This window comes from Betta splendens, chromosome 9, assembly GCF_900634795.4.
Source record: "Betta splendens chromosome 9, fBetSpl5.4, whole genome shotgun sequence".
NCBI lineage: Eukaryota > Metazoa > Chordata > Actinopteri > Anabantiformes > Osphronemidae > Betta > Betta splendens.
Window position 1 is genome coordinate 17,023,063 of NC_040889.2, and position 25,769 is coordinate 17,048,831.

The following is a 25,769-nucleotide window of genomic DNA, read 5'->3' on the forward strand; positions in this document are numbered from 1 at the left end:
GCACCAACGGCTGCTTATTGAAAAGCCGAGCAGTAACGCGAGCGCTGATTAAAAGCTTTTATTAAATAAACAGCGTGAGCTCATATAGAGCAACATGCAATATGTGCTTTTAAACGTTGGGCTCGTTCCTGAACAGAAGCAAAATGGGACAATTTGCAATACAATGCATACACTAATCATGTTACTGTGGCTGTGCATGCATCACCGATGGTTCTTATTTGGTTTTTTGGTGGAGGAATATGAGCGGCTATTCAGAATTGGGGAGAAAAGAGAGCGTGTTTTATCTTACTATAAATCCTCATTATTCCTAATAGCACTTGTGAAGGCTAAAGAGTAGAGCCGAGCATGTTCTCTTTATTCTGCAGTCACTGACAGACATGGCCAAGCACTATGGGTTAATGTAATATCACAGTTGGATGCCTCCTCAACTCACTTACATTCCCTGTTAGCTTATAAGTCCTTCTGTGGAAAAAAAAAGAAAGACAAAGTATGCAATGCATGAAAGGAGGCTGCAATTGTGAGAGCCAGGATGGCAGAGGGCCACGAAAAGTCCAGAAGAGCTGCACCAATAAGTAACCTTCACAGGTCTAATATGAGAATACTACTGATTCAGTCAACTGTATTGAAATATTAATAACGAGGTGAAATAACATCTGAAGAAAACAATACGTGCAAACCTTGCTGGTATCCACAGCGGGTTTATCCATAGAAACATTGGTCTAAGAATAGAAAAATGGACTGTAAAAAGTCCATGGTTCATCTACGGAGACTGGCATATCAATTAGGAATGTGAATAAGAGTGTAATTGAAAGCAACAGGAGCAGAAAGAAACGGAAATTCATCAAGGCAAGCATGGCAAGGCACAAATGAGTTCTGAGCACACAGAGAGCCTCGTCCCTATCCTTCTCCTCTGTCTTTGCCCAGAACAGGCCCAGCTAATCTCTCTCGCCATTACCAAACAATGAAATCAGCAAGCAAACAACTCTGCCCGCCGAGTTTCCTTTAACAATCCTAAGCCAACTAATTGTTTTATTAGAGGTACAAATAAATATTTCTTGGGCCGTCTCTCCTTGCAGCCACGGCAGATTCATAAACTTGGAGTTAACGGCGCGCCGGGCTCTAACGGCAGCAGCCTCGGGGGCCTCGGTAAGTGGTAAATCTGCTTTTATAAAGGTGGGGAGAAAAGGAGGTCCGTGTGTAGCGTCTCACCAATTACTGTTGGCTCATCACTCACCACCTGTTGAACCCCCTTAATCACCGCTCACCGTGTAATTTTGAGCAAACCAAGAAATGTAAGTGCTGCAGAGGTCAAAGGTCGCCTTGCTGGGAGTTTTATTGGTGGGTCTTATTGAGTGCACTGGGGCTCTGCGCTGGTGATTGCACCGCGGTGCCTGGCTCAGTGGCCGCCAGCATCTGTGGCTTCCTGTACTCTTATCTTTGCTGGCAAGGCGACACGCTGGTGCAGGCCTGCCACGCAATCATTGTAGCATGGCTCCACTGTCACTAAGTGGCACGTTCTCTCAGCCCCAGTCCTCCCTTTTCTAGGCACGGGCTTCTCCAGCTGCAGCCTAATTTCCTGTGACTTGCCTAATTACTGTAATTAAGGATTAATTGCCATTAATTATTCACACATAAGCTCATCGCAAATCATGGGGTAAATGTCTTATGAAAGCTGCCATACAAGCCATGTATAAACACACTAGGATGCTCCAGGCTGCTGAATCGATCACTCAGCCCTCCAGCAAATCTCCACGCCACACTTAGGAAAACAGCGATAACTCTCTCCAAAATCAACAACCTATCCAGGTGATGAAGGAATCAATTCACATGCTTTATTTGTCTTCTGAAGCAGCAGAGAGAAGCGCCTGTGAAACTGCCTGTAAACAGTTGCATTTGATAAAACAGTGCGGCGGCTCCGGAAAACGCGAGCTAATGGATGTTGAGCGAGGGATAAGCGTAAGCGCAGGCTAATTCTCCTCTGATCTGTCTCTGTTGCCTTATCCTCAGCAGGATCAGCATCAATCCGTCCAACGCGCTTTTCACAGCAAACAGGTGAGGAACATGACACTAAGGTCGTTTCCTGAGGCCTGGCTGGAAACTGATTTGTGAGGCACTTCATTTTCTTCTGTTTCTCTAATTTCAGGGAAGTGTGCTTCAACCTGAGACTCTGGTTCAGGGTCAAGGACAAACACGCCGCACAAACCTTTTATCTACAGAGCTTTTATCACTTTGTAAGAGAAAAAAAGTGAACCCTGACGTCTGGGACCTTCCGGCATTTGGTGGGAGAAAAACACAGTACGCAAATATTTACATTTGCTAACACTGTAATCCTTCCCATGCATTTTGGGGGGAAATAGTTTTTAGGGCTCGAGTGTCATAAAATCATAATAACAGCCGTAATGTAAATCTGCTGAGTACGAAGCGCCTCCCGGGGATCTGCATGCAAACAGTGTTTAAAACCAGACATTTTTATAAGGCTTTAAATCAAGGAGTGGAGCCATGTGTTGATAGGAGGAGCAAAAAAAATAGAAGCAAACTGTCTGGTGCGGTACACCAGGCCGCAAATGTCACGCGCCATAATATTCAAGACTGACAATGATTTTTCCAATCGATAGCGGAGCCGCTGGAATGTTGCTGCCTCAGCTGCAACTGGGCCGTACCTGCTGCTCCACGTCCTCCCCTCTGGAAACGCAGGGGCCGGATCAGAAGCGGGACTCGTTAGACCCAAGGGCTGTTGTGGCAGATTAATGCCGGAAACGTCTTCATTTTGGGCATATAAGTTTGTGTTTCTGATTTAAACATTTATGCTAATGGGCCTTCTGGCAGCTCCTTAATGCTCCACACTCTCTTGTAAACAGCCACTTTGCAAATCCATCACTGGGCCATCCTGCACAAAATCCGAGCCGCGCGGGGGAGAAGGATAACACTCTTCCAGATCAAGACAAGGGGATAACAAGACTTCAGACGTGGAGAGGCAGCTTGGGCCAGTGCTGGCAGAATTTCCCCTGATCAGCATTATTGCAGCCAGAGTTTAATTTATAGCGCTGAGCCGGTCCTGTTTTATGCATTTGTTAGATTAATGTGCAGAGCCATACTTTTTTACTGCTATGGTCTTTGATCAAGTTCAATATATCGGGATTAACCTGAGGCTCCAGCGTGGTCCGTGATCCATTTCGAGTGATTATATGAAGCCTCTATTTTCTCCAGCTGTGATTGAGTTTGCAGTCCTTATAATTAAGCGCGAGTCAACTCTGCTCCTCCACTTGTGACCCTCGGTTGTCACACATTCATGTCTTCTCGCGTCGAACTAACTTTTATACCTTCTGACTCTGCGGCGAGAACCCTTAAATTAGCACGCGTTAATTGTTACCTTAAACGCGGCGCAGCGCTGCGATAAATGCCGCTTTTCACCCAGACGCGGGAGAAAAGGGCCCCGATCGCGCGGTGTTAATGCGGGAACGTGTTGCACGGCCGACGTGTCAGCGTGACGCGTGTCAGCGCGTGAGTTACGAGACCCCGCAGCCCGGGCGACTCTGCGCGGACCCCGCTGCCCCCGCGCGTTTCACACTCCCGCTTCCCTCCGTGCGACACCTCCCAGCACGCGCACGCATCATCGCGCCGCTGACGCCTAATTGATACTTCCCTATTTATTGTCACCTTCCCTCTCCGTCAGCTGACTCGGTCCTCCGTGTCGCTTTGCGTTTATGGACTCCCGGCTGCCTTGATCTCAGTAATTAGAGTTTATGTGCTAATTGGTGTAAATACAAAGATGGGAGTTGCAGGCGAACACTTCACACCGCAGCTATAAATTGTGGCTCTGATAAGTGTGGGTTGCAGTGCTGAGGGGAGAGCACGGGTGTCTCTAGGAAAATGATATTTCTGTCAGCGGCCTCTTCCTTCCTTACACATTCAAAGCGCAGTACAGCTCGCAAAATATTTGGACAGCTTAAGACATCATTGCACGGTCTGGCCCGGAAAGTCTCATTTACTTTTCGAATGTCAAATGTCACCGTTTCTATTTCAAGACTTGAGTTGTCAACTTAACATTCAGAACATGGGAGCACTTCCATTTTAGATTAAATGAGTATATGTGGGCCTGCACCTAAATTATACCACAAATGATTTTATCTGTTCTTTGCTGTGCGTCACATATGAGCATTTATCTTTATGTACATTGTACTGTTAGTTTACAGCAAACCTTGCATGCCTGGATCTTTAAAGATAACGAAGCATTGGCAGCATAATAACGAGAATGTACATGTGTTTACAGTAGTGGAAAAAAAAAGAAAAAAATATAGGCCACTCGGGTTTTAATCAGTGAAAGTTAACAACTGCCAATGATCATATGATTGCATCTTCCCAACACCAGCCTAAATAATGTCATATTCCTCCAGCCGCCAGCTGAAATCTATGCTGAGACAGATAATACAGATAAAAAACATTGGTGAAAACCTTCACCGTGATTAAAATTGCACTTCAAGCGTGTGCTTTTTCACATGCAAACACATCGGTGTACGTTTCTCTCCCCTCTTTTTCATTTTCAACGTGGCTCTTTTTAAACTCTGTGTTGTCAGCAGATGTCCTTCTAACAGAGACAAAGAAAATGAGAGGGGGCTGGATATCATCAGCATAGAAATGAGCCTCCTCTTGATGCCCCTTCCAAGGCGCAGCCTCAGCGCCGCTCCAGCCACTGTGCTACCTTTTCAACTTGCAAATGACAGTGTCACCAAATGCTATCCTTCCATCAATCAAGTCGGGGGGGTCATGAATATACAAAAGGCAAAGCGGAGACTGGCTGCCTCCCGCAGCTCTACTTGGCCCAATTATACAGGCTCGGCTTTCTCTTGTGAGCCTCCACTTTTTGTTTCAGTCTAAAGGGTACAGTCCTAGGCAGCCCCAGGCTTAATCAAGGTAGGTCACGCATACTGGACCTCTCAAGTGGACTGCAAATGCAAGTTAAATGTGGAAACCAAATGTCATCTTTCTTTTGCATCATTACTGCTGGGGGGCAGAGACAGCAGGGGTCAGTTCTGCACCCCCTTTTTTTTCTGTGCACACGCTGCCACATCCCATGTCCTGAAGTCCTCGTCTTTACCCAAACACAAGACCAGAACACTAGGCCGCTGCAGCCCCCCTCCTCTCCTCTCTCTGCGGCAGTCTGCTCTGGCCCTTTCTTTACCCCAGCTGTCAGATCATAGTAGTGCATTAGCATTCTAACAGATACGCCTCAACCCGGGATGAATTAGCACACAGGAGTAACTAATGACCTCCCTACAGAAAGAGGAGCATACAGTCGATGGCACAGCTGATCAATAGCGCCGCTGCAGCGTTCCTTCCCTCGTCTCGTTCCAGTTTTCACCAATAACTTCAATTATAATAAATCAAATTTTTATATTTTATTACTATTTTATTTGTATATCACAGAAGCTTGGTGTTAATTTTTCACAACTGAATTCATCAATGCATGCGCTTGAGTGATGATGGCTCAACACGCAGCCCATTGGTCAATCCGGTCTACACATATTCATTATGCTGGAGTAAACAAAACAAGTCTGTGTGTTAGTGCAACAAGGTTGAAACATAAGCAAATACACAGGTGAATGAATTAACTTTCCACCTACTGGAGCAAATTTGATCCCTTCCAAAAGACGTCGCACACAGACGATTCTCAAAACATATATATGACAAGGGGTTTTGAACAGGCTTTCATGTGAGACACAGCCATCCAGCTATAGTGTAGTGTGTCTCAGAGGAGTGTGAGAGCGCGCAGAGGGTTAATGTGGGCCTACGGCTGAGGAAATAAATGACTCCAAATATGTAAGTGGATGCTAGAACGAGCCCGTTAAGAGCAGAGTAGGTTCGGGTAAACTGGCAGCCGGCAATAATTTATAGACAGTTATGATAAATACTGTTTGTCTACGACAGTCACATGAAATAATAAAGCACGGCTGGCTATGAACATTACTAAATCCTGACACTATTGATTTATAATGTCTAACAGTGACATCAAACCAAACAACTGACAGAAACAATGCCGGGGCTTTAGGAGCAGTTTGTCAACTATTAATTCTGTCAAAGGGGGTTTCGCTCTAAGCCGAGAGAGAGCTTGTCTCGCAGTTGTCAATCCCTTCCCTGGAAACCAGAGCAGCACGTCCGTGAGTAAGGGCCCTAGGCGCTGCTCTGTTAGCCCTAATTACCCCCATCCCTGCTTTGGCAACGACAAGACCAGCCTCTATTTAAAATGCATGTTAATTATGCAAATTATTAATTGGGCTGGTGCTTGAGGATTTGTGTTTATGCCCGGATTAGAGTTAATAACTGTATCAAGCCACGTTTTAAGCCTGACCTATGACAAGTAATGCTGAGGTGCTGAAAGGGATATTTTCCAATACATTACCCTTCTCTTCTCTTCCAAGCCCGTTCCCCATTACACCAAGCTGAATAAATGGCACACACACTCTCCAGCATCCACACTCCGCACGGCGACACACCATCTAACACTGCAACACTCCAGCCGTTCCGTTGCAGCGCTAACTGGCAACGCACACGCCGCGTACACCGGCAGACAGAGACACATAAACAGTGGAGGGTCTTGTTTCAGGCCAGGCCAGGACTGGCTGTCAGGCTAATTGCACACACCTGTGATGGGGACCACACATGCTCTGTCACCACCTGTCAAGGAGAACACTCAGCAACGCTCTGCACCCCGGCCACGCAGTTATCAGCAAGTTCAAGCAGAGTGGAACCAGTCGCGGGGCCGCGCACACACCATCCAGCTCCTCGAAGGAGCGTTGACTTCCCATTGTGTGCGCATAAGTCACACAACAGCGTGCACTTTGCGCTCCGCCCCCTCGATCGGGTTGCGCTTGAGTTGGCGTGCCAACAGCCATGCGTGAATGGGGAGATGCTACATAAAACCCGAGATGTATGACGGCGATGTGAGGTGGTGTTAGAAGGCCAGATGAGCATTTCATTATTCCGTTGGCTTTGTTTGGATTTATTGGCAAACTGTACGGTCTGATCAATTCAATTTATCCCGCTTTCGTATTTTTCTTTTGTTTGGTTTGGTTTTTCGTGCATTAGTCACACTTTTTGATTGGAAGCTAATTATGAACAGACCTCTGTCGGCCCTGGTGTCAGAAAGTCAGTAGTCTTTCCACTTCCTGCCACCACTGGAATGGTTAAGAGCGCATTAAGCTGTTTTGCTCAATGGCCCTTGACCAATATAAAGAAGTACTGAGATAGCATGTTCTGATTTATGCCCTGTGACAACATTATGAATGCATGCAAGCATGCATGAACAGCAACACACGGTTTAGATAGATAGATAGATAGATAGATAGATAGATAGATAGATAGATAGATAGATAGATAGATAGATAGATAGATAGATAGATAGATAGATAGATAGATAGATAGATAGATAGATAGATAGATAGATAGATAGATAGATAGATAGATAGATAGATAGATAGCATTTTATTCTAAATGCAAATTGATTTTCTGTTTATTCTCAACAGAACCTTTTGTTTGTTGCTTCTAAATTATAGCTTGATTAAAGTGTAACAGAAGTCCGCAGTAAATCCAGCACGAATGTTTGCTGCAGTTCCTCTAAAATGGGAAATATTGATCAGTATGATTTCCCTGGGTACTAGGGAGCTGTAGAGGAAGAGTGAGAGACATTATTTAAGGGACATGAAGCCTAAGTTTGAAAAGAAAAAAAAAAGTGCCATTATGGCGCCTGCACTGAAACATGCTTTCGTCTGAGTGGCCTTTGATGGTGAGGCAAAAAGGTAGTTCATCACTGTCTGCATGGGAGCCGGGGGGTGGTTGTCTTGTGTTGATTTTACATTATTAATTTGAGCCACAAGGTCACTGAGGCCGCTCTAGTCATGAGAACCAGTTGTTATCTTAACGCAGCTGTCTGGCTAAATCTGCACTGACTGATTACGCCATTGATTGTTAGCGCCGTGCAACGGGAACCTTCGGAAGATCGCCGTGTGTTCTGACGTCATTACCTCATAAACCCGGTGAGAACTGCCCCGCAGCTCGGGCCCCGCTGTACAACCGCATCTCCAACACCTTCCAGACGCTCGTAAGCAAATCAAACGGAAATGTCAATTTGCTGCAAACATATGCTAATGCGGGGGGGAAAAACTCATGTGCGCGGGGAGACGGGGGGAAGAAGCTAAATAGAAAATAAACATTACAACAACTGTGAAATCTTAAACAAAGGGGGTTGAATCCTGAGCAGCTGGCATGGAATGAACTCTTCTAGAGAGGGAATGCCAGTTTCAGAGCGCCCCGAGCATCGATTTGGAGCCAAGGCAGTAAACAGCTTTTATCAGCAATAATGATGGCATAATCCCAGCTAAAGAGGAAAGTAGCATATGGTGCAAAGCTTACAACTGCAATACCAACAAAGTAGGGGGGATTTTCATCACTTTGGCCACTTGAAAGACGTTCGTCTTTGCAAGGATCATAATTTACACAGTGGAATTAACATCGCTTGCATAGGTACATAGTTCTTATCGGTTGACTCTTGTCCAGAGTAATGCATGGTGCAATGCTAAAACGCATTAGCAGCATGCCAGCAGCCCCTGTGCCACAGCCGACCAGGCAGCCACCCTGCATGTACAGGACGTATGAAAGTAGCAGTAGCAGCAAGTAGCACATGCATTTACTGCAGCGCCCGGACTCAAGTGAGACACGGCCCAGATTGCAGTTTTAGCCACATCCGCCTTCGTTAAACCAATCAGGTTTTCCCTTTGATCAGACAACCAAGGCCAGCAGACAGCTCTTTTCCAGGAACGGTATAGAGCTGCCAAGTAGCACTCTAAACTGACTTCAACCTCTGTCATTGATTTTCCTCCAAGCTGTGACCATTCATTGTTTGTGACATTCTCCTGTCAGCTCTTTAACACCCTTCAACCAAATCAATTTCATATTTTTGTCAATGCCTCGCAACTGGATGAGCCAGATGGGAAGGGACGTCACATGATTTAGGATGTCGATTGCCTGGCAACTGTTTTATCCGCACTTTTTAGAAGACCCAGACTCTGAAAGCCGGAGCGGCGGGTTTATTTAAAGAAATACAAGAAGGAGGAGCAACGATCGTCTGGCATGTGTCACAGCAGCGCTGAAACGAGCGGAACTATTTTACTGGTTGAATAATAGTTCGTGTTCCCTGTTTCCAGCTTCTAAACCATGATGATGTGCTGCTTTTATGTTATACAGGAAATATAATTGTTTGTTTAAACGCTAACCGGTGATGTTTTATTTAGCGTATAAATTAATCAGAGTCGTGAACATCGTTGTTATTCTTATTATACAGCAGTAACAGTCGTGAATTTGCCCAAACGAAACCCAACAGCAAAACACTGCTGTCCTCAACTCTAACAAATGGCTAAATGCATTCTTTGTCTCTTCATAAGCCCAGCAGACCATATGGCTTTGCCCTCTATTATACTCCCAATATCACACACTAACAATGACAACAATAATAGCACGAGCGACCTTGACTTCCCGTCTGGACTCTAAGAATAATATTTGATAACGATATTAAGTGCAGCAATAATGAGATGAATATTCCACATTTGGCGTAGACAGCTTTAGGACACATTGTGAGGGGAGAGCTGCCCGCTGCAGCTACATGCTGGTCACTCTTAGTTGTCAAGGCTGATTTATTGCCTCCTAGCTGTTCAATTTCACATTTTGTCCTCGTCATATCCCCGACTCATGATCATTCTGCACTGACCCTTGTAGGGCAGGCAGGGAATATTGATAAAACAATTATCTGCTTGCCGTTCATTTGATTTTCCATTTCAATTACGGATTGGAGCAGGCAAAAAGAAAAGATTGCGGCATTGATTTTTTTTCCCTCCCTACCTTACAACAGGAAGGAGCCGGGCTTTGATGGGATGCTTTGGTGACATGGCAGTGGCGACAGAGAAGCGCTTTAGGCTCTGTGCTTCTCTTTTGCTGTTGGAGAGACTTTGCTTTATGGAGCATTTGTGAATTAGGCATGATTTAATGCGGCCAGCTACATAAGAGTGCTTTAAAACAATATCCTCAGAGCTCATTGGCTTCGGCGGTTCCTCCACCAGGGACCATGCACGTTCGTGCTGCCGTTGACCCGCGGTAAACACTGCATGTGGCTTGCACTCTGGAGGCTAAAGGACCCAAAGGTCGCAGCAGTTTGTCAGCGACACCACTCCACTCTTTCCCCCCTTTCTGATGCTCTGCCACTGTCTATCTGTCACTCTAAAATGACAACACAGTTGCATCATCCTTGTTTTTCCTGCAGCACCGACACAATGCTCCACCACCTCCACATTGTGCAACACTGCACAACAGCGTGGCGACGTTATGAACGAACCTATGAGACAATTAACACTGCACACGATAAGAAGAACAGAGCACAGTGTGGGCAAAGACTCAGGTGGGGCAGAGGGTGCGTTAACTGCTGAGTTTCTTCAGAGCGAGCCTTGTCAAATGAATCCATTACCACATAAAGTAAATAGATTCTTCTGTAAATGATTTGGAACATTGGTAATGGGTAAAGACCTAATGGGAATCCTGGTAAAATAGCCTTTGGGGAGCCTGGGAAAATCTGCCTCAGTGAAGTGGCCGGCTCATGGCCAAAACCTTGTGTAAAGGGGAAGAAGGAGGGAGGGCAGGCGAAGCCTTCACAGAGATGACAGCGAGCAGGAGGAGGACAGACAGAGAGGGAGAGAAAGAGAAGGGACTCTCAGGGAATCTCCACCCACGGACGGCGTTGAGCAAAACCACGTAGAAATGCTGAGGACTTGAAAGGGCTGATGGTAACGCCGTTGCTCTCCACTGATGCCGCACGGTCAGCGGCGGTGGCGCCGTTCTACTTCCTGTATCGCTGTCCGCTTCAGCGATTCAGCGGCTCCCGGGGGGATTTCACACGGCCGACCTTAAATAAGTTTGGCTTTGATCAAGGTTTAGCGTTAGCATTGCTACACATCAGGGGATCAGGGGGACGATGGAGGTCCTGGCAGAGGCTGCCCAGCAAAAAGCGCCGGCGCTCCCGTCCAGTACCGGGATTACGCTGGTCAATTAAGGTAATGAGGTGGCTAACGTAACGGCGCACAATCATCCTTTCTACCACGCATATCTGTGAGTAAAACAATCAACAGTGCCCTCGTTCATAGATCAGGCGAGGACCACGGCCCAGAACGGTACCGCGGAAGGAGAGCGGGCGCCACGGCACCTGTGTGGACGTGCGGCGCTCGTCCCGAGGCGGCTCCCCCCAGTCAACCTCCCACCCCATCAGCGCGAGGCTTGTCGGCCTGCTCCCTTTTCATTTGAACACATTTTCTAGCCAAAAATTTCACTTCAATCTCACCTCATCTCTCCATACTACATTAACCCCTGGCAATTGCCTTCCAAATGACCCCATTAAGCTGTAATTGCCTCAGCAGGCCTGCTCCCTCGCTTGTAATTCTGTGCAGCGAACCCACCAGACGTTCCCCCGGCATTGTTTCATGTTCTGGCTCCCATCAGCCCGCTCAGTACGCTGACCCGCCTCCTCCCAGCGCTGCCGGCGCTCGGCCGCTGGCACACTCTGCTCGTCTCCTGAGTGAGCTCACGCAGGAGCTCCCCCCTTCAGTCGCCGCGACAAGGCCGTCGCGGCGTGTAGGCGTCGCCCCGGCGATGACGCCCGCCCGCCGCAACCTCACCTCCTTCCTTCCCAGTCGAGGGGCCGGTGTCGAGACTTCCTGACGAGGGCCTCCGCAGATAGCTAACGCGCGGACGCAGATAGGTGGAGAAAGTGATGCTGACAGTGATGTATTGCAACTAGCTGCAGGTGTCAGAGAGCGGACGCTCCGCCAGCCATCAGTGAGCATGCACTGTACACATGCATGCATGCACATGTCGGCGCCCATGATTGTTTTTAGGTGAACACGCGTCCCTCTGTCCAACACGTACGGGTATGTTCGTGAGAGACTCTAAGACTCTGGAGGGGGGGGTCGGACTAATAATCCGTTCATCGCCCCCCGTCTCAAGCCACACGTCCCCCCTGCTCCCCCAGATTGGTTACCTAATCATGGCTCACCCCTGCCTCACGCTCACACAGATGCTCTAATCAAATTAGACATATTTGATCTACACAAGGAAAAGTGAATAACTACTTACTTAGACTTCGCTTCTTTTGCTCTGCAGCCAGTTTTGAGCTGCAGTTTCTAAACAAACTCTAAGCTTAAGATACACCAGCTTTCTCTGAACGCAGAAACCTTCAGAAACGCTTTAGATCATCTTGTTCTCCGGCTTCTCGTTTGTTTAAATTCATTTTTTTTTCTTTCCTAAGCAAATGTTCCCAGGAATATCAAGGTGTTTTTGTTGCAAAGCTCTAACTGATCCGGGGGGATTTGCTTCCAACAGCCTGTCTCTCCCTCGCCTTTCAACACAAAACTCTGCGCTCCAATCAAAATGAACCACCAGGGACCCCCCCTCCTTACTCCCCCCTCCTCCCCCCTAAGCTACGCCAGCTCCGAGTGCTGTGATAGCAGCCTCTCTGCCATTGATCGCAGAGTTTAGCACGGAGCATGCATGCCGCTGTTGGAAAACAAAGACCTCTCTCCCTTTAATAGTGGCGCATGCCGTTAATGCAGCTAATGTTTTCTGTTTCCCTCCGCCCCGAAGAAAGAATGAAAGAAAGCAGATAGCAATTAAAAAGGTTAACCCGGGTCTACGTCTAGTCACGGCTCATCTTTTTCATGCAAATCCTTTTACCTCATGAACAGATTGATATCTTTTATGTGGCGCACATTCACTTGCCACGAGTGATAAAAATCCACATTCATGTCTTACTTATAATTGTGTTCCACGTTGCTAATCTAATTGTAAACACTGAATTCAAAAAGGAAACAAAGCTTTATTGATCCACCTAACACAAACCAGGAGGATCTCATGAATTAGGAATGAGATAAATCACCATTAACCCCAGCTTGTGGTCGACCACTGAAATACCGCACTGATTTTTTTTTTTTGATTCTTCCTGGCAAAGTATAAATATAAGTCTTCAATGAATACAGCATGTGTCTGTTTATTTAATCAAGAGCTGATTTACTTGTGACAGAGAATAAATTTTTCTATTTTCTGTGAGCCTCTATAAAATTGCCATCATTTTTAATTAATTCTTAATTAAAATATATTACACCACAGCTTCTACCCATCTCTCTTGATATTCTAACATAATCAATTCAGGACCATTTACATATCATTAATTAAAAGCTTTCCTCTCTCATCCTTAAAATCATAATGAGGGCCGATTCCTCATTAGTAACCTATAAGGGAGAAAATAACAATACAGTAGAGAATGGATGGCACATTCCTCAGCAAGTCCTTTGTCTCTGAGTTTCTAAAAAGCATTTTAAAATGATTCTCAATTGGATTTAAGAATAACTGAGTCAATTTAGTGGACTCAGCCAAAACAAGTGAAGCTCCCTTAGTATTTATTTTACTGCCCCACTGCTTTAAACCATAAAACAAAGTCAATCAGCAGCATCAGGTGAGTTCATTTTGCTCTAAACTGAAAAAGTTAATTGAAAATGATTAAATAGCAAAATTTATCGCTACACAATTTTCATCAAAATGCAAAATGTCTGATTCTGCAGAAATCTTCATTCAGTGTTTGTCTGTTAATGTTGACGCTGGTGGCCTAACCTGAGCCTGCAGACAGACACGGCAGCATTTTTTTTCCGAGTGTATAATAATAATATAAAAGCCTGTTCAGGACTCGTTGACATGCCATTAGACTGCATAATTTAACGTAAGTGTAAATTTTAAGTGCATCTACAAAAACAACAGGCCATTTATTATCCAGGCGTTGGGAGAGGAGACGCGAGCTGTGCTATCGAGCCATCTTGAGCTCTCTCTTAAAGAAGAGTAATAATATCAAGTAATGATAGGTATTGTTATGCCGGGGATCAGGCATATCCTGATTTTTATCGCCCGTCTCTCACAGGTGCTCCGGCGTTACTTGTCAGGACTGCATGTCTGGGTCTTCCACATGTCAGATAAAAATCGCTGCACTTGGTGTTTCGGCAGCCTGACAGCAATTTATTTGAATGTTTTGTCACACTGGTGTTGGTGCATTTTGTGTGGGCTGCTCACTGGAATGGCAACAGCTCGCAGCTTCCTGACACTTGTGCACACAGGCACACACACACACACACACACACACACACACACACACACACATGGTCCAGCAAAAAAATCCTGGATACACGCTGCATCTACTTTGGGTAATTAAAACCTGCATATGGAAAAAATAAAAATAAAAAAGGTGTTGGTAAACTGAAGGTGTTCATTAATATTTAACACCCAATAAAGCAGGTGGCACCACATCGTTAGCACTAGGTCTCCTTTAAAAATATACTTTTTCATTTACACCGCCGTGACCGAACACACTACCCTCTGTCAGCCCGGAATAAAATGTTACAGCAGTCGGTAAACAGGCTTTAGTGAGATCAAGCCACAAGCACGACATATGTATAGGAAAAGCTGCTTCATTTATTCTTGCTTCTATTTCATGTAAATAACGCCTAAGTGATTAAAAGACTTGGTTCAGAGCAGGTTAAAGACTAACCTCATTGCAGTCTTGTGATTCCCCGTACTGACATGGAATATTGAGTAAGTTAATGAAATCCTCTCAAAGACAGGAACTCTATTTTTACACCATGATAATTAAAGTACGACACAGTTATAATTTACAGCCCTCGCTTAATTGCATAGGAAAAGTAAAATGGGAGAGGTCTGGTATGAGAGGAGATTAAATGTGTGCGTGCGTGTGTGTGTGTGTGTGTGTGTGTGTGTGTGTGTGTGTGTGTGTGTGTGTGTGTGTGTGTGTGTGTGTGTGTGTGTGTTGGTGTGTTGGCATCCTCGTTCAAGAAGAGGGAAAATAAAAGAGTGCATCTAAACAACAGGGTTGTATCTTTCAGCATCACAGAACGTATCAAAGATTAGGTAATGAAATATGCACCGTCCCATTTCTCTGCTCCTCGGCCCTTTGACAAATCGAGTACAATCCAAAATCTCCATAAATCACTATTAAAGACAAGTATATCATCACCAGCGCATATATCTTCCCCAGCCTGACCTGTAGACTAATGAGAAAAGGCCCAGACTATCTTGTCTGATTAATTAATTCAAAATGTCGGCTGTTATTCAAATGTGAGGCCGGTGTTATTTGAATAACACTTGACAGCGACGCCTGAAGAAATAATTTCTGGTTTGTGAGGCTGCGGCGGCATTACTGATGATGGCTCATGGAAATGTTAGGAGCCGAGGAGTATTTTCTCCCTCTTCGCGCTCTCTCACTCACCTTCTCAGTCATGATAGCTCCAAGAAGTATTTCATTACTTACACCCCCCCCCCCCCCCACCCCCCCACTTCACAATTATGGCCCTTACTGGTTTTTTCCACTGTCTGTGCTCTGCCTCCGTGTTTGTATTCCCTCCCGCAGCCAGCCCAGATCTACAGGGCAGCGCTTTGGCTCTGCGAGAGACATGCTGGCAAAGAGGAAGGTCATGGTTTTTACAACTGCAGCTCCCCGATGCTGACAGCCCGCGCTGCCAAAGTGACACACTCTGTTTGGCTTTCCCACGTTCATAGAGCTCCATGGCACTCCGTCTTTATCACAGAGCACGCCACACATACACACGCACACACGCGCGCGCACGCACACGCACACACACACACGCACACAGACACGCACACACACACACACACACGCACACAGACACGCACACACACACACGCACGCGCATGCACGCACACACACACACACACACATGCGCACACACACACACGTGCACGCACACGCACGCACACGCGCACACACACGCACGCGCGCGTAATCAGCCTCAGAGCTGCATTTCCTGTCAACGTGCGTCAAAATGATCACACGCACAATCACAAAGACGTGGAAATTAGCCTGATCGCAAATGCACTTGTTCTTTCTTCCTTCCTTGCTTGACTTGAGAATAAGGAATAAGGAAAATCAGCCCTGGAAAAAGGGGAACGCGTGAAGGTACGTGCCTGGGCCTGGGGGCAGCGCGCACCTCTCTATCGCTTCCCTCATCAAGCATGGATTCTAATCAGGACTGGGGAGATATAAGACGTTCACTCATTAAATAAATTAACTCTGCCACTCCATGCTCCCCTTCAGCGCCCGCGAGTGGTCCGCCGTGCTCTGCATACTTACAGACGCTGTGAGCACCGGGCTCCTTACCTCCATACCACACACACACACACACACACACACACACACACACACACACACACACACACACACACACACACACACACACACACACACACACAGGTTACAGGAAGGAAGGAGAGATCCACACCTCCTGTCTCTCAAGAAGCCGAGCTTTTACACGATTGCATTAATGAAAAATTTAATATTGGTGTTTCTTGTGCATTTAAAAAAAAATAAAGTTGCGTGTGAAATAAATCTCCGAAAACCAGGGTTGATTCGCGGGGTCTGCGAGGGAGCATAGACATGAGTTTTCTGAGGATCTGTGTAGTGCGCTGCCATTCATCAAGAGGAAGCGAGTGCGGTGACAAACAGTAAGAGAGCTCAGTGTCGGCTCGGATCACTGACACAAACAATCAAAGCTGACACAGTCTCCGTACAGCACCTGCCACTCCGGCAACACAAATAGATCAATATGAGGGGGAACTCATTCACTGTTTAAAACTCATATCCTCGCACCCACATCATCTTCCGGAGCACCGCCATGTAAAAAGTCCACGCTTAAAACATATCAATCACCCTGACAGTGGAAATGCTTATTTGAGAAGCCAACGTGAGGCAAACACTCGGTGTCAGCACAATGTCCGTTGTCAAAACTTGCCATTTGAATTTCCAGCCGCCTTGTGCGGAGACAAATGTCCCCAGAAATCCCTTACATTGCAATTCATATGGTTTTAATGCACGCTTTAATTCTCCATTACTTAGAGAGGAAGTACCTGGGAGGGTGGAAACACATTAGAGAAAGTAAGAAATGAACAGAAGGGTCTGGGGATCTCACTAGCAGAGACAATTAAATATTCATGTGTCTCCTCCTAGGACACAACAGCTACAGATCATTATCATGGCAACAGCACACCACCATTTTGTTCACACGTTTGGCTCTGAATCAGTGGCTGTGTGTAAAAAAAAGCATCATCATCATCATCACTATCGTGCAACATCACCGGGACTGAAAGCGGTTCCTTATTTTTGGGTTCCGGTGATCATTTTGAACGACACCGCACAAAATATTTCTGTAATTATCACGGCGACATTCAGACTGTTAATTATCCCAGCCTCGGTCTCGGTATCACATATTCGAGCGGCGGGGGAATGTTTAGCGAAGGTGTGTCTCATCAGGCCACACGCCACGGGACAGGGCTGTAGCTCAATGTTGGCGAATGGCTCCCAAATTCATCACGAGCGCTCGGCCTCTTCCTGCCTCCCGCTTGAGGAAATGCAGCAATGTACTCTGGGTGACCTCCACTTTCTAAAGAGAGGAGAAACCAGGATTTTTTTTTTTTTTTTTTTTTTGCTGCTTTTCAATCCCCATCAAAGAGGAGCAAAAGGAGGGACAGCGTTCCCCTGCTCGCCGTCATTAATCACGGCTTTGCGGGAGCGGGCGCATATTAATTTCTGTCATCCCAAACATCATTCGGTATTGTTACGCCGCGGCTTAGCGCTCATTCAGCGGCAGACGCCGGGGCCGAGCCTCCCGGTTCGAGGGGAAGACGGGGGGCCTGTGCGGCTGCGTCGCGGCGCGAGAGGCCTTTATCCCCGGGGCTCTGACACCAATTAAGCCGTTTCACCGCGAGACGAAAACAGGGGCGGCCGCTGCGTGGTGACGCGAGGCCGCGCCGGCCGCTGGCCCCTCGCCGCCCTTCCATTACCTCACGCGCAGGGAGCGACTTCAAGGGCGCAGGAATTAAAACGCGGGCACAATTAGGAGCATTCCTGTTTCGTTATTTTTAAATGTGTTCACGCATGTGCAGCCAGTGCCAGCGCGTATCACGGCGCAGTGTCACAACTGATAAGGCAAACGCTCGGCGTGCACTTGCTTTTACATCTTTTTTCCCTACAGTTGCCTTCTGGCGGGCGGCAGAGCGGAGCTTGTCTTAGGGCAAAAGCAGAATAATGCAAGGTTTGTTATGAATTAAATATTAGAAATCTTAACACAGCAGCCAATAAGAATTATTTGCCTTATTAAAGCAGCAGAAGACGCTGATTAAAATTTCATTGCATTGCAGTCTTTTTCCCATTTCTGCCTTCAATATATCATTCTAATGTATGAAACATGTGGAACAATAGCATCTGGAACAATGGGAAGAGAGGCTTCATTTTCAAGCTTGCAAATGAGGAAAAGCACACATTCTTTTTTTTAACCCTCCCCCCCATTTTTTGGAAAACAGTCTATGAAGGAAGGACAGGTGATAACAATGGATCACTGTGTTTCTGCCAATGGTACAGACTGCTACAATCTCACAAATTAGGTTTAAAATGACTCCTGCCCGCCTTCATCACTTCATCTGTAGAAATCCATCACCTGTAGGAGCAACGCGCAAACGCGCGGGCAAACGACGCCAAACTGCGGTCGCTCGGCTGCCGGCAGAAACTTTAAGTAACAGGTTTTCTGCAAAGCAGATAAATACAGCTGACGTGTCTCAGCAGAAAGCAATAAGGAGCAAAAGCAGCACTGTTTTCAGTGTTGTTGCTACTCACAGATGATGGGTCATTTAGCTGTCCACATGTAATCTGTACAGAGTAAATGAACAACACGGTGTCTGTCGTCCCATGAGGAAAACTCTTCCCTGAAACACTAGAGCTAATGAAATAGGGACCTATAAATAGCAGAGTCATTACTGAGAGAGGACATGCTTTAACCCTTTTTACACTAATAACAGCTCCATGGTGTTACAGAGACTCAGATACGCAGCCACAGCGGAATAAACGTGTGACACAGGAGAAAAAGTTGGTGTAAAAAAAAATCCTTGTTTTTTTTTTTAAATAAATACAAGAAAGATGAGAAATATTAAAAATATAATAACGACACACACTACTTCCCAATACAATAAAAGCACCACACTCCAAAAATAATGATGCATTTTTAATTGTATTTTTGCTAAATGTTTCATTATATGGGACTCATAAAATAAAAGGGGTCAAATATTAAAATAGTTTTTTTTAGCATGAAGAAAGAGCCTCAGATCTGTCTCCAGGTCCATCTGTAAAGTCAGCTCTGATTGTTTGTTTGTTTGTTTGTGTCTGCTTTGACAAGAATGCGGAGCCTGTGATAGATGAAAATAAAATTGCTAACTCATGTAGACAAGAACGGCAACTTGTATCATTCACACGTCTATGCGGCGTTTGAAGTCCTCGTTTGAACAGGCTCCTTCCTGTCTGCTCCGGGTTCACATTTCCACGTTCGGCGGCAAACGGATGACACAGAAATCAAAAGGGGCCATGCAAAGTGTCTCCAGCAGCCACGCTCCTGCTGTAAACTAATTTCAATCAATCCTTCCCTTTTGCATCCAAAGCAGCCTCTGCTGGCTGTCACCGCCTCAAGATAACTATTTCACCACCTCTGTCATGCCTAATTAACAACTCAGATGTACAATTCAGAAATTTCACAATTAACCTACTAAAATATTGTTGGAGGATGCTAATTGTTATGCCAGTTGCCATAAAGGCTCATTTGCATAACGTATGTGCAAGAAACAATTATGAGCTGTTGATCGTGCAAGGGGCCGCGGAAAACGCTCGGAGCGACGGAGGGGGAAGCGAGGGAGACGCGTGCAAGATGGGTCCCGGCGTGTGCAGATGGAGGGACAGCACTGAATCATCGCACGCGCAGGAGGAGAAAAAAAAAAAAAACAGAGAAAGAGGAGCCGTGCGTGCAGATACCAGGCAGCACCGGTGCAGAGGCATCTATCTCCACGGCACAAAAGCGTTTACCCTTTCAAATGAAACTGATACGTATGCTCAGGAGTTTTTTTTTTATTTTTCCCCTCCTTTCCCTCTTTGTCTACCTCTGGTCGCTGCTGATGAGGATACGCAGGGTATTTGGGAGCTACTTAGATAATGGCCACCCCCCCGGTCCCACTTGTACTTCAGAGGAGGAAGCACAGTGGCCCTGCCATTGAGCCAGCCGGGAACCCAGCTGTGTGCAAGCCATTCGCCACAACACTATCTAGTCACTGCAGCCGCATCACTGGGGCTCTGTGAGACAAAAAGCAGCCACAGTCAATTGTCTCTGCTGCTGAATAGCTTTCTGTTCTTTGTCATGCATGTACTGCAGCTCTACACCAGCAAAATGTTAGTTGCATATACTGTATACTGTATATATACATGTATATGGTTATGTACACTAAATAATAATAATAATAATAATAATAATAATAATAATAATAATAATATAATTTTGCAGGGAGAAGGCTCATTAACTTTGTCAGGGAACATTGGAATGAATGTTCCCTGTAGATTTCAGGAACGCTTACCTCCTCACTCCTAACTCTATTTACTCCAGGTAATGCTTTTAGTCAGCCTTGCATGTGGTTAATTACAGGCTCATCCTAAACTGTATTTAGTTGACACAGTCTTTCCAGCAGCAAACCACAAACAGAGCGGATGGACGCGCGTGTGAACCACGTTCTGGAGCCCTGACACCGGCTCGGACTGCTCTCTAATCCACTGCTCTAAACAATGGATCAGAGCATTTATCAGGCTGATTCTGCCACACTCTAACCCTCTCTCTCTCTCCCCTACCTCTTTAGACCCCCCCCCCCTCCTCCCCTGCTTTCTGAACCTGACGAGTCAAAGGTCAGGAAAACAACAAGTCAATACACAAGCAAAAGAAGCGCCATGCAGCTGAGAGAGCTGTGAGCAGGGCTAAGCCTCTCTGTGGCACTCCGTGATTTAGCCTGTAATAGTTTTCTGTAATCTCTTTCTATTGATTAAACCTCACATCAAAGAGGAGTCCTGCTACAGGACCTCTCTTTTCCCTCGTCAGAAATACCATATGGAGGTAATCTTTCACCTTTGTTATTCTTGCCGCTGCCGCCGGGAGCCTCTCCTCCAGAGCGAGAGAGCAGGACGAGGGAGGAAGCGGCAGGATGAGACAGAGCCGGCCGGCGCACGGGACTGACTGCGAAACTCGTCCGAATCGCGGGCCATTTTGGCTCAATGCGCTCATTGTCTGCTGCTGCAGCCTATAGGAGGAACGCTCCAGCGTGAATGCGTCCTTTGTCCCCAATCAGCGGCAGATTAAAGACATTTCAGCTGTCATTTCTCCCTGTGCGTAGCAAAGGGAAAACATCACACACCGCGAGGACAAAGAGCAGCACTCGCCAACGCAGCCTCACGTGTAGCTCATCTAAATGCAAAAACCAAGACAATTTTGGAGGGAGGAAAAAAACATCCTGCTAAAAACACTCAATTTAGTGACAGGCAAATGACTTCATGCTGCCACTTAATCTCATTTCTTGCATAATGCTCTCTAATTAGCATATCAAAGTGAATTAATACTTCTAGGGCATTAGCAATGCAGAAATATGCCGTGGCTTTACAATAACAGCCAGAAGAGCTCCAGAAACTTCCAAACACTCGGAGAAGTCTTCAACTCATCCGGTTTGTCTAAATCAGAAGTAAGAGGCTTCTCACGCGGCGGTCCGGAAGCTTTGAAGCTCAACCCTGCGTCTCCACATGATGCACGCGCGCTAATTACACCCGCGATTCTCGGGCCCTATTAAAATTTCATATAAAAAAAAAAAAACGTGATTCCTGCCAGCGGTGGATCCGTGCTCCTGCGGCACCGGAGCGGACGTGAAAAAGGGCCGAGCGAGACCCGAGAGCGCTGCTGCGGGAGGCGGTGGAGGGCTCAGCGTGAGGCCGGTGGACGAGGCCGGCGCAGCAGCTGAGCTCCGTCAGCGGCCGTGACTCCACCGCACGGGTCCACCAGCACACACACACACACACACACACACACACACACACACACACACACACACACACACACACACACACACACACACACACAGCTATCGCTGGCCACATGCAGCCGCTCACGCGCCACGATGTTCGTCTATTCCTTGTCATTTTCCTCTCCCTTTTCTGGCTTTGAGCGGGTCGTTTAAACCTGTGAGCTTGGTTCGCCGTCACGCTGGTTTTGGGTTGCGAACGGTTGGAACATTTAATTTAATTTTAAGTGTGTTTGCAGAAGCCATGCTGGGACTGGAATTATTTTACAATAATTAAATATGTAACAACAACCATATCAGTTTTACAGGCGCTCTATGTGGGCAGCGCCTTCACAAACAGGTTCATCCACTGCTGTATATGATGTGTAATGTGCCTCCTCTGACTTTCTGTATATTTACTATATAACTTTTTATACACACACACACACACACACACACACACACACACACACACACACACACACACACACACACACACACACACACACACACACAGCTCAGAGCCCCTGCCTGCCCCTGTGGACGCCACCTGTGTTGGGGGAGTTCATAAACTTTAATGATCTCCCCCAAGCAAATTTCTTCATAAAATGCTCAAAGGTCACAAATCTGACAAAGCTAAATTCTACTAAATTCCGCTCGCTTTGGATTCATCCTCTTTTATGCTCTTGGTCTACACATATACTGCACTACACAGAAAAACAAGCACTATTAAGACTATTTGAAGCATGTTTTCCACCAGAACTCAGTGATACATCTGTAAGGGGGTGACTTCTACTACAGGAAAGTCTGAGCCATAGAAGAGTCACAAAAACACGAGGTAGAATTTGAGCTGTCTGTCACACACGTGTTCAGACAGTGCGCGGGGACTCGCACTTCAACTGGGTGCTAACAAACGGCAGCTGCACAACACACAAGAAAAATATGCCATTTCATTTTCCCTGCCGTACTTTCCGGCGTGCCAATTTATTATTTGCGTCCCGACCAGACTCTGAGCACACATTGGCAGGAGAGGAGTCTGTCGCTGCGAAACAATCACTGACTGAGCGTTTTGTTGCCTGCGTGTGTTGATAAATGCTATAACGCTCGGGTTGTGTGTGATCTCAGTTATGTAGAGCATATGCCGCGGGATTTCCCGGCGCTGTGCTGCGCCAGGGCGCCGAGGGTGAGAGCCGGGGCGCAATTAAATCCAAGTGCTGGGAAACGGAACCAAGCGCGCACCTCTGCCTGCGACGGCAGGGACGTTTCTGTGTGGCACCGTGACATTTTTAACTGATTGATTGATTTGGGCAGAGGCTCCCTGAAAGCCGCCGCTGTGTCACTGGGAGGGAAATACCGGCACTGGTTTGCTGAGCTTCTAATGTTATTTTTCTCCTATGAGTGAATATTGTAATATTTGTATACAAAGGTCTTACCTGTCTTTTCTTTGATTTCACAGAGAACGCTGAAGAGTGCTGGTTTCATTCTGTGACAGTTCAGCCCATGTTTCCTGTTTCAGTATAAGAAAATAAAATGCTGAAATAAGTACACTGATAAATCACATCTTAGACATTTGCAGGTCCACTAGTTACGTAAGATGCCAGTTGTCACCATGTCCTGCCTCACTTTAAATGTAAAAGTTCTAATTTTCCACTGTACATTTTACTATTTGCTCAAATATAAAATAATAATATTGTTATATATATATTTTTACATAATATTTGAAGTATATTAAGAAAAATACTTGGGTTCAATTAGCTTTTTTCTACACCAATTAAAGTTTTGGGGATGCATGAAAATCTACTGTTGGACATGTGCACACAACTTTGTGCCCAACACTTGGATTCACAGGCGGTTTAGGCAAAAATGCTGCTGTTCTCTCAGTGACAACTTCCCCGTGTGTTAACACAGCAAATGCACCTCAGTGTAATATCATCATTAAAGCCACCAGCCTATTGTTATGCATGGGGGAGTTAAGTTAAACGGGCTACAGCTCAGTAATGATGTGTTCAGCGTTTTCGCGGAGGGGGGGGCGAAGTTAATAAAACATATAAATCAACCAACTTTGCTTGCGCCTCGTCCAGGCTTTGATCAGTTATGGTCATTATTTGATGGAGAATGTCACCAATGTCTTGCTTTCGTCCGTCGCCGTCCGTCCCGTCGTGTCCGTGCGGAGGCGGCAGTGCCATGCCTCCCTGCACCGAGTGGCCGGCCAGACTCACGCCGCCGATCGACTGCATGATCCGGGCTTGATCGTCCATAGTCGCCGCTAAAGAGTCTGTGCACTGAGCCACGCAAATTGAAAAACTCATATACGACGCTGGCTACAACAACATGCGCCGCAGACGAGAGGGATGTCGGACCGCGTGCTTCTTCAGCTGTCGAGAACACGAACGCGGCTTTGCGAAGACTAGCAGCGATGCTTTAGCCTGAACCTTGTGTCCAAGTTGTCGCTGTCCTCTCGTATTTTACGCGCGGTCCAAAGTACCAAAACGCGTGTCTAGGTTCGTAGAAAAATGCATAAATATATTTTTTCTTCTCAAAACTTCTTGGTCAAAACTGACGGTCCGCCGTATCCTGCACGGATCCTCATGCCAATCTGTCTTTTCTCTTCGATTTGACGGGTGGTGTAGACAGAAACGCTCCTTGGTTATCTCTCATTTATTAGCGCGTCTTCGTGGAACACCCGGCGCGTTTCCTCTCCAAAAATGTCCAAATCGTCCTCTCGAAGCGCCGCCAACAAAAATATCCAATGTGGAAACGTGTAAACAAATAAAAAAAAAAATCTTAGGCGTGCAGGTGTTGCCAACTATAAATGTACAGAAATGCTTCCCGCGACAACTGAGTGAATTTTAAAAAAATACACAATCTGCGGCATCAGCTGTCCAAATGTGACTAGAAAAATATGAAATGTACAAAAAGTTGAGAGATTTCTGATTTAAAAAAAAAACGCAACAGCGAGAAGAAATTAATTGGGATACAACGCTGTATAAAGGCGATGCGCAAAAAATATCTTGCCCTGCTGAAATTTATGAGCTCCAGCCTCTGCCTGTGTGTGTTTTATGTTGTTTGATGGCAGCGGTAGTGAGCGATTGACAGTGTGCCAATGCCACTCACTCAGTGCAGACGTGTCAGAGCAGGGAAAAGGGCTAGAAAAAAAAAATAAAAAAATACAAAACGCGAAATGAAAATGCACGCTCCGCCCTACAGAGGAGGGGTCTATATTCTTGTCACTTCTCGCCTGAACACCGAAAAACAAAATGTTAAGAGCTACTACTTAGGATGGTGATTATAATGATGAAAGCACAGCAGAGTCCCCTCTTTCCCTCTCTCGCTCCCTCGCTCCCTCTCTCTCGCGCGCTCTCCCTCTCTCTCCTGCAGTAGCAGCGGCGGCGGCGGGGTATCCTCGTTTCCTCGCGCGTGCACGTGCAGCTATGTGCATATTCCCCGGCAATAATAAAGATTTAGCGCTGCGACGACGCAGGCAAATGCATAATGAGAGTTTTTATACAGTTTGATGTAGAACTGCACAGTCCCCTGTAAGCCCTGGTCCAAGCCAGGCAGGCAGCAGACATGTTTATATTATTGAAAAGTAGAGCTCCTCGGCCAATCGCAGGCGAGGATGACGAAGACTGACGCCCCGCGTGTCCTATAGCTGCCGAGTGCTTGCTGCTGGAGGCCCTCCCACTCCATCCCTCCATCTTCGCGCAGCTCGTGCATTCGGATGGGAACTTCTGATTGGCCGTTGCTACGAGTGACATCCATTG

At 46.3% G+C, this 25,769-nt stretch overlaps 1 protein-coding gene across 8 annotated transcripts in view; it reads right to left on the minus strand.

Moving 5' to 3' along the window:
* pbx3b (pre-B-cell leukemia homeobox 3b) overlaps positions 1–25,557 on the minus strand; it is a 51,975-nt gene extending 26,418 nt beyond the window's left edge. For 2 of the 8 annotated variants that reach the window (XM_029160911.3, XM_029160909.2), the window contains exons 1-2: positions 24,067–25,555; positions 23,439–23,512 (exon numbers count right to left, since the gene is read on the minus strand). In XM_029160911.3, coding sequence (XP_029016744.1) covers positions 23,439–23,512; positions 24,067–24,314 — 322 coding nt within the window. In that variant the 5' untranslated portion in view covers positions 24,315–25,555. Of the gene's footprint in view, positions 1–23,438; positions 23,519–24,066 lie in introns of all 8 variants that reach the window. The other 6 variants (XM_029160908.2, XM_029160910.2, XM_055511613.1 and 3 more) reach the window with 6 other exon arrangements.
* Positions 25,558–25,769: the final 212 nt, after the last annotated feature.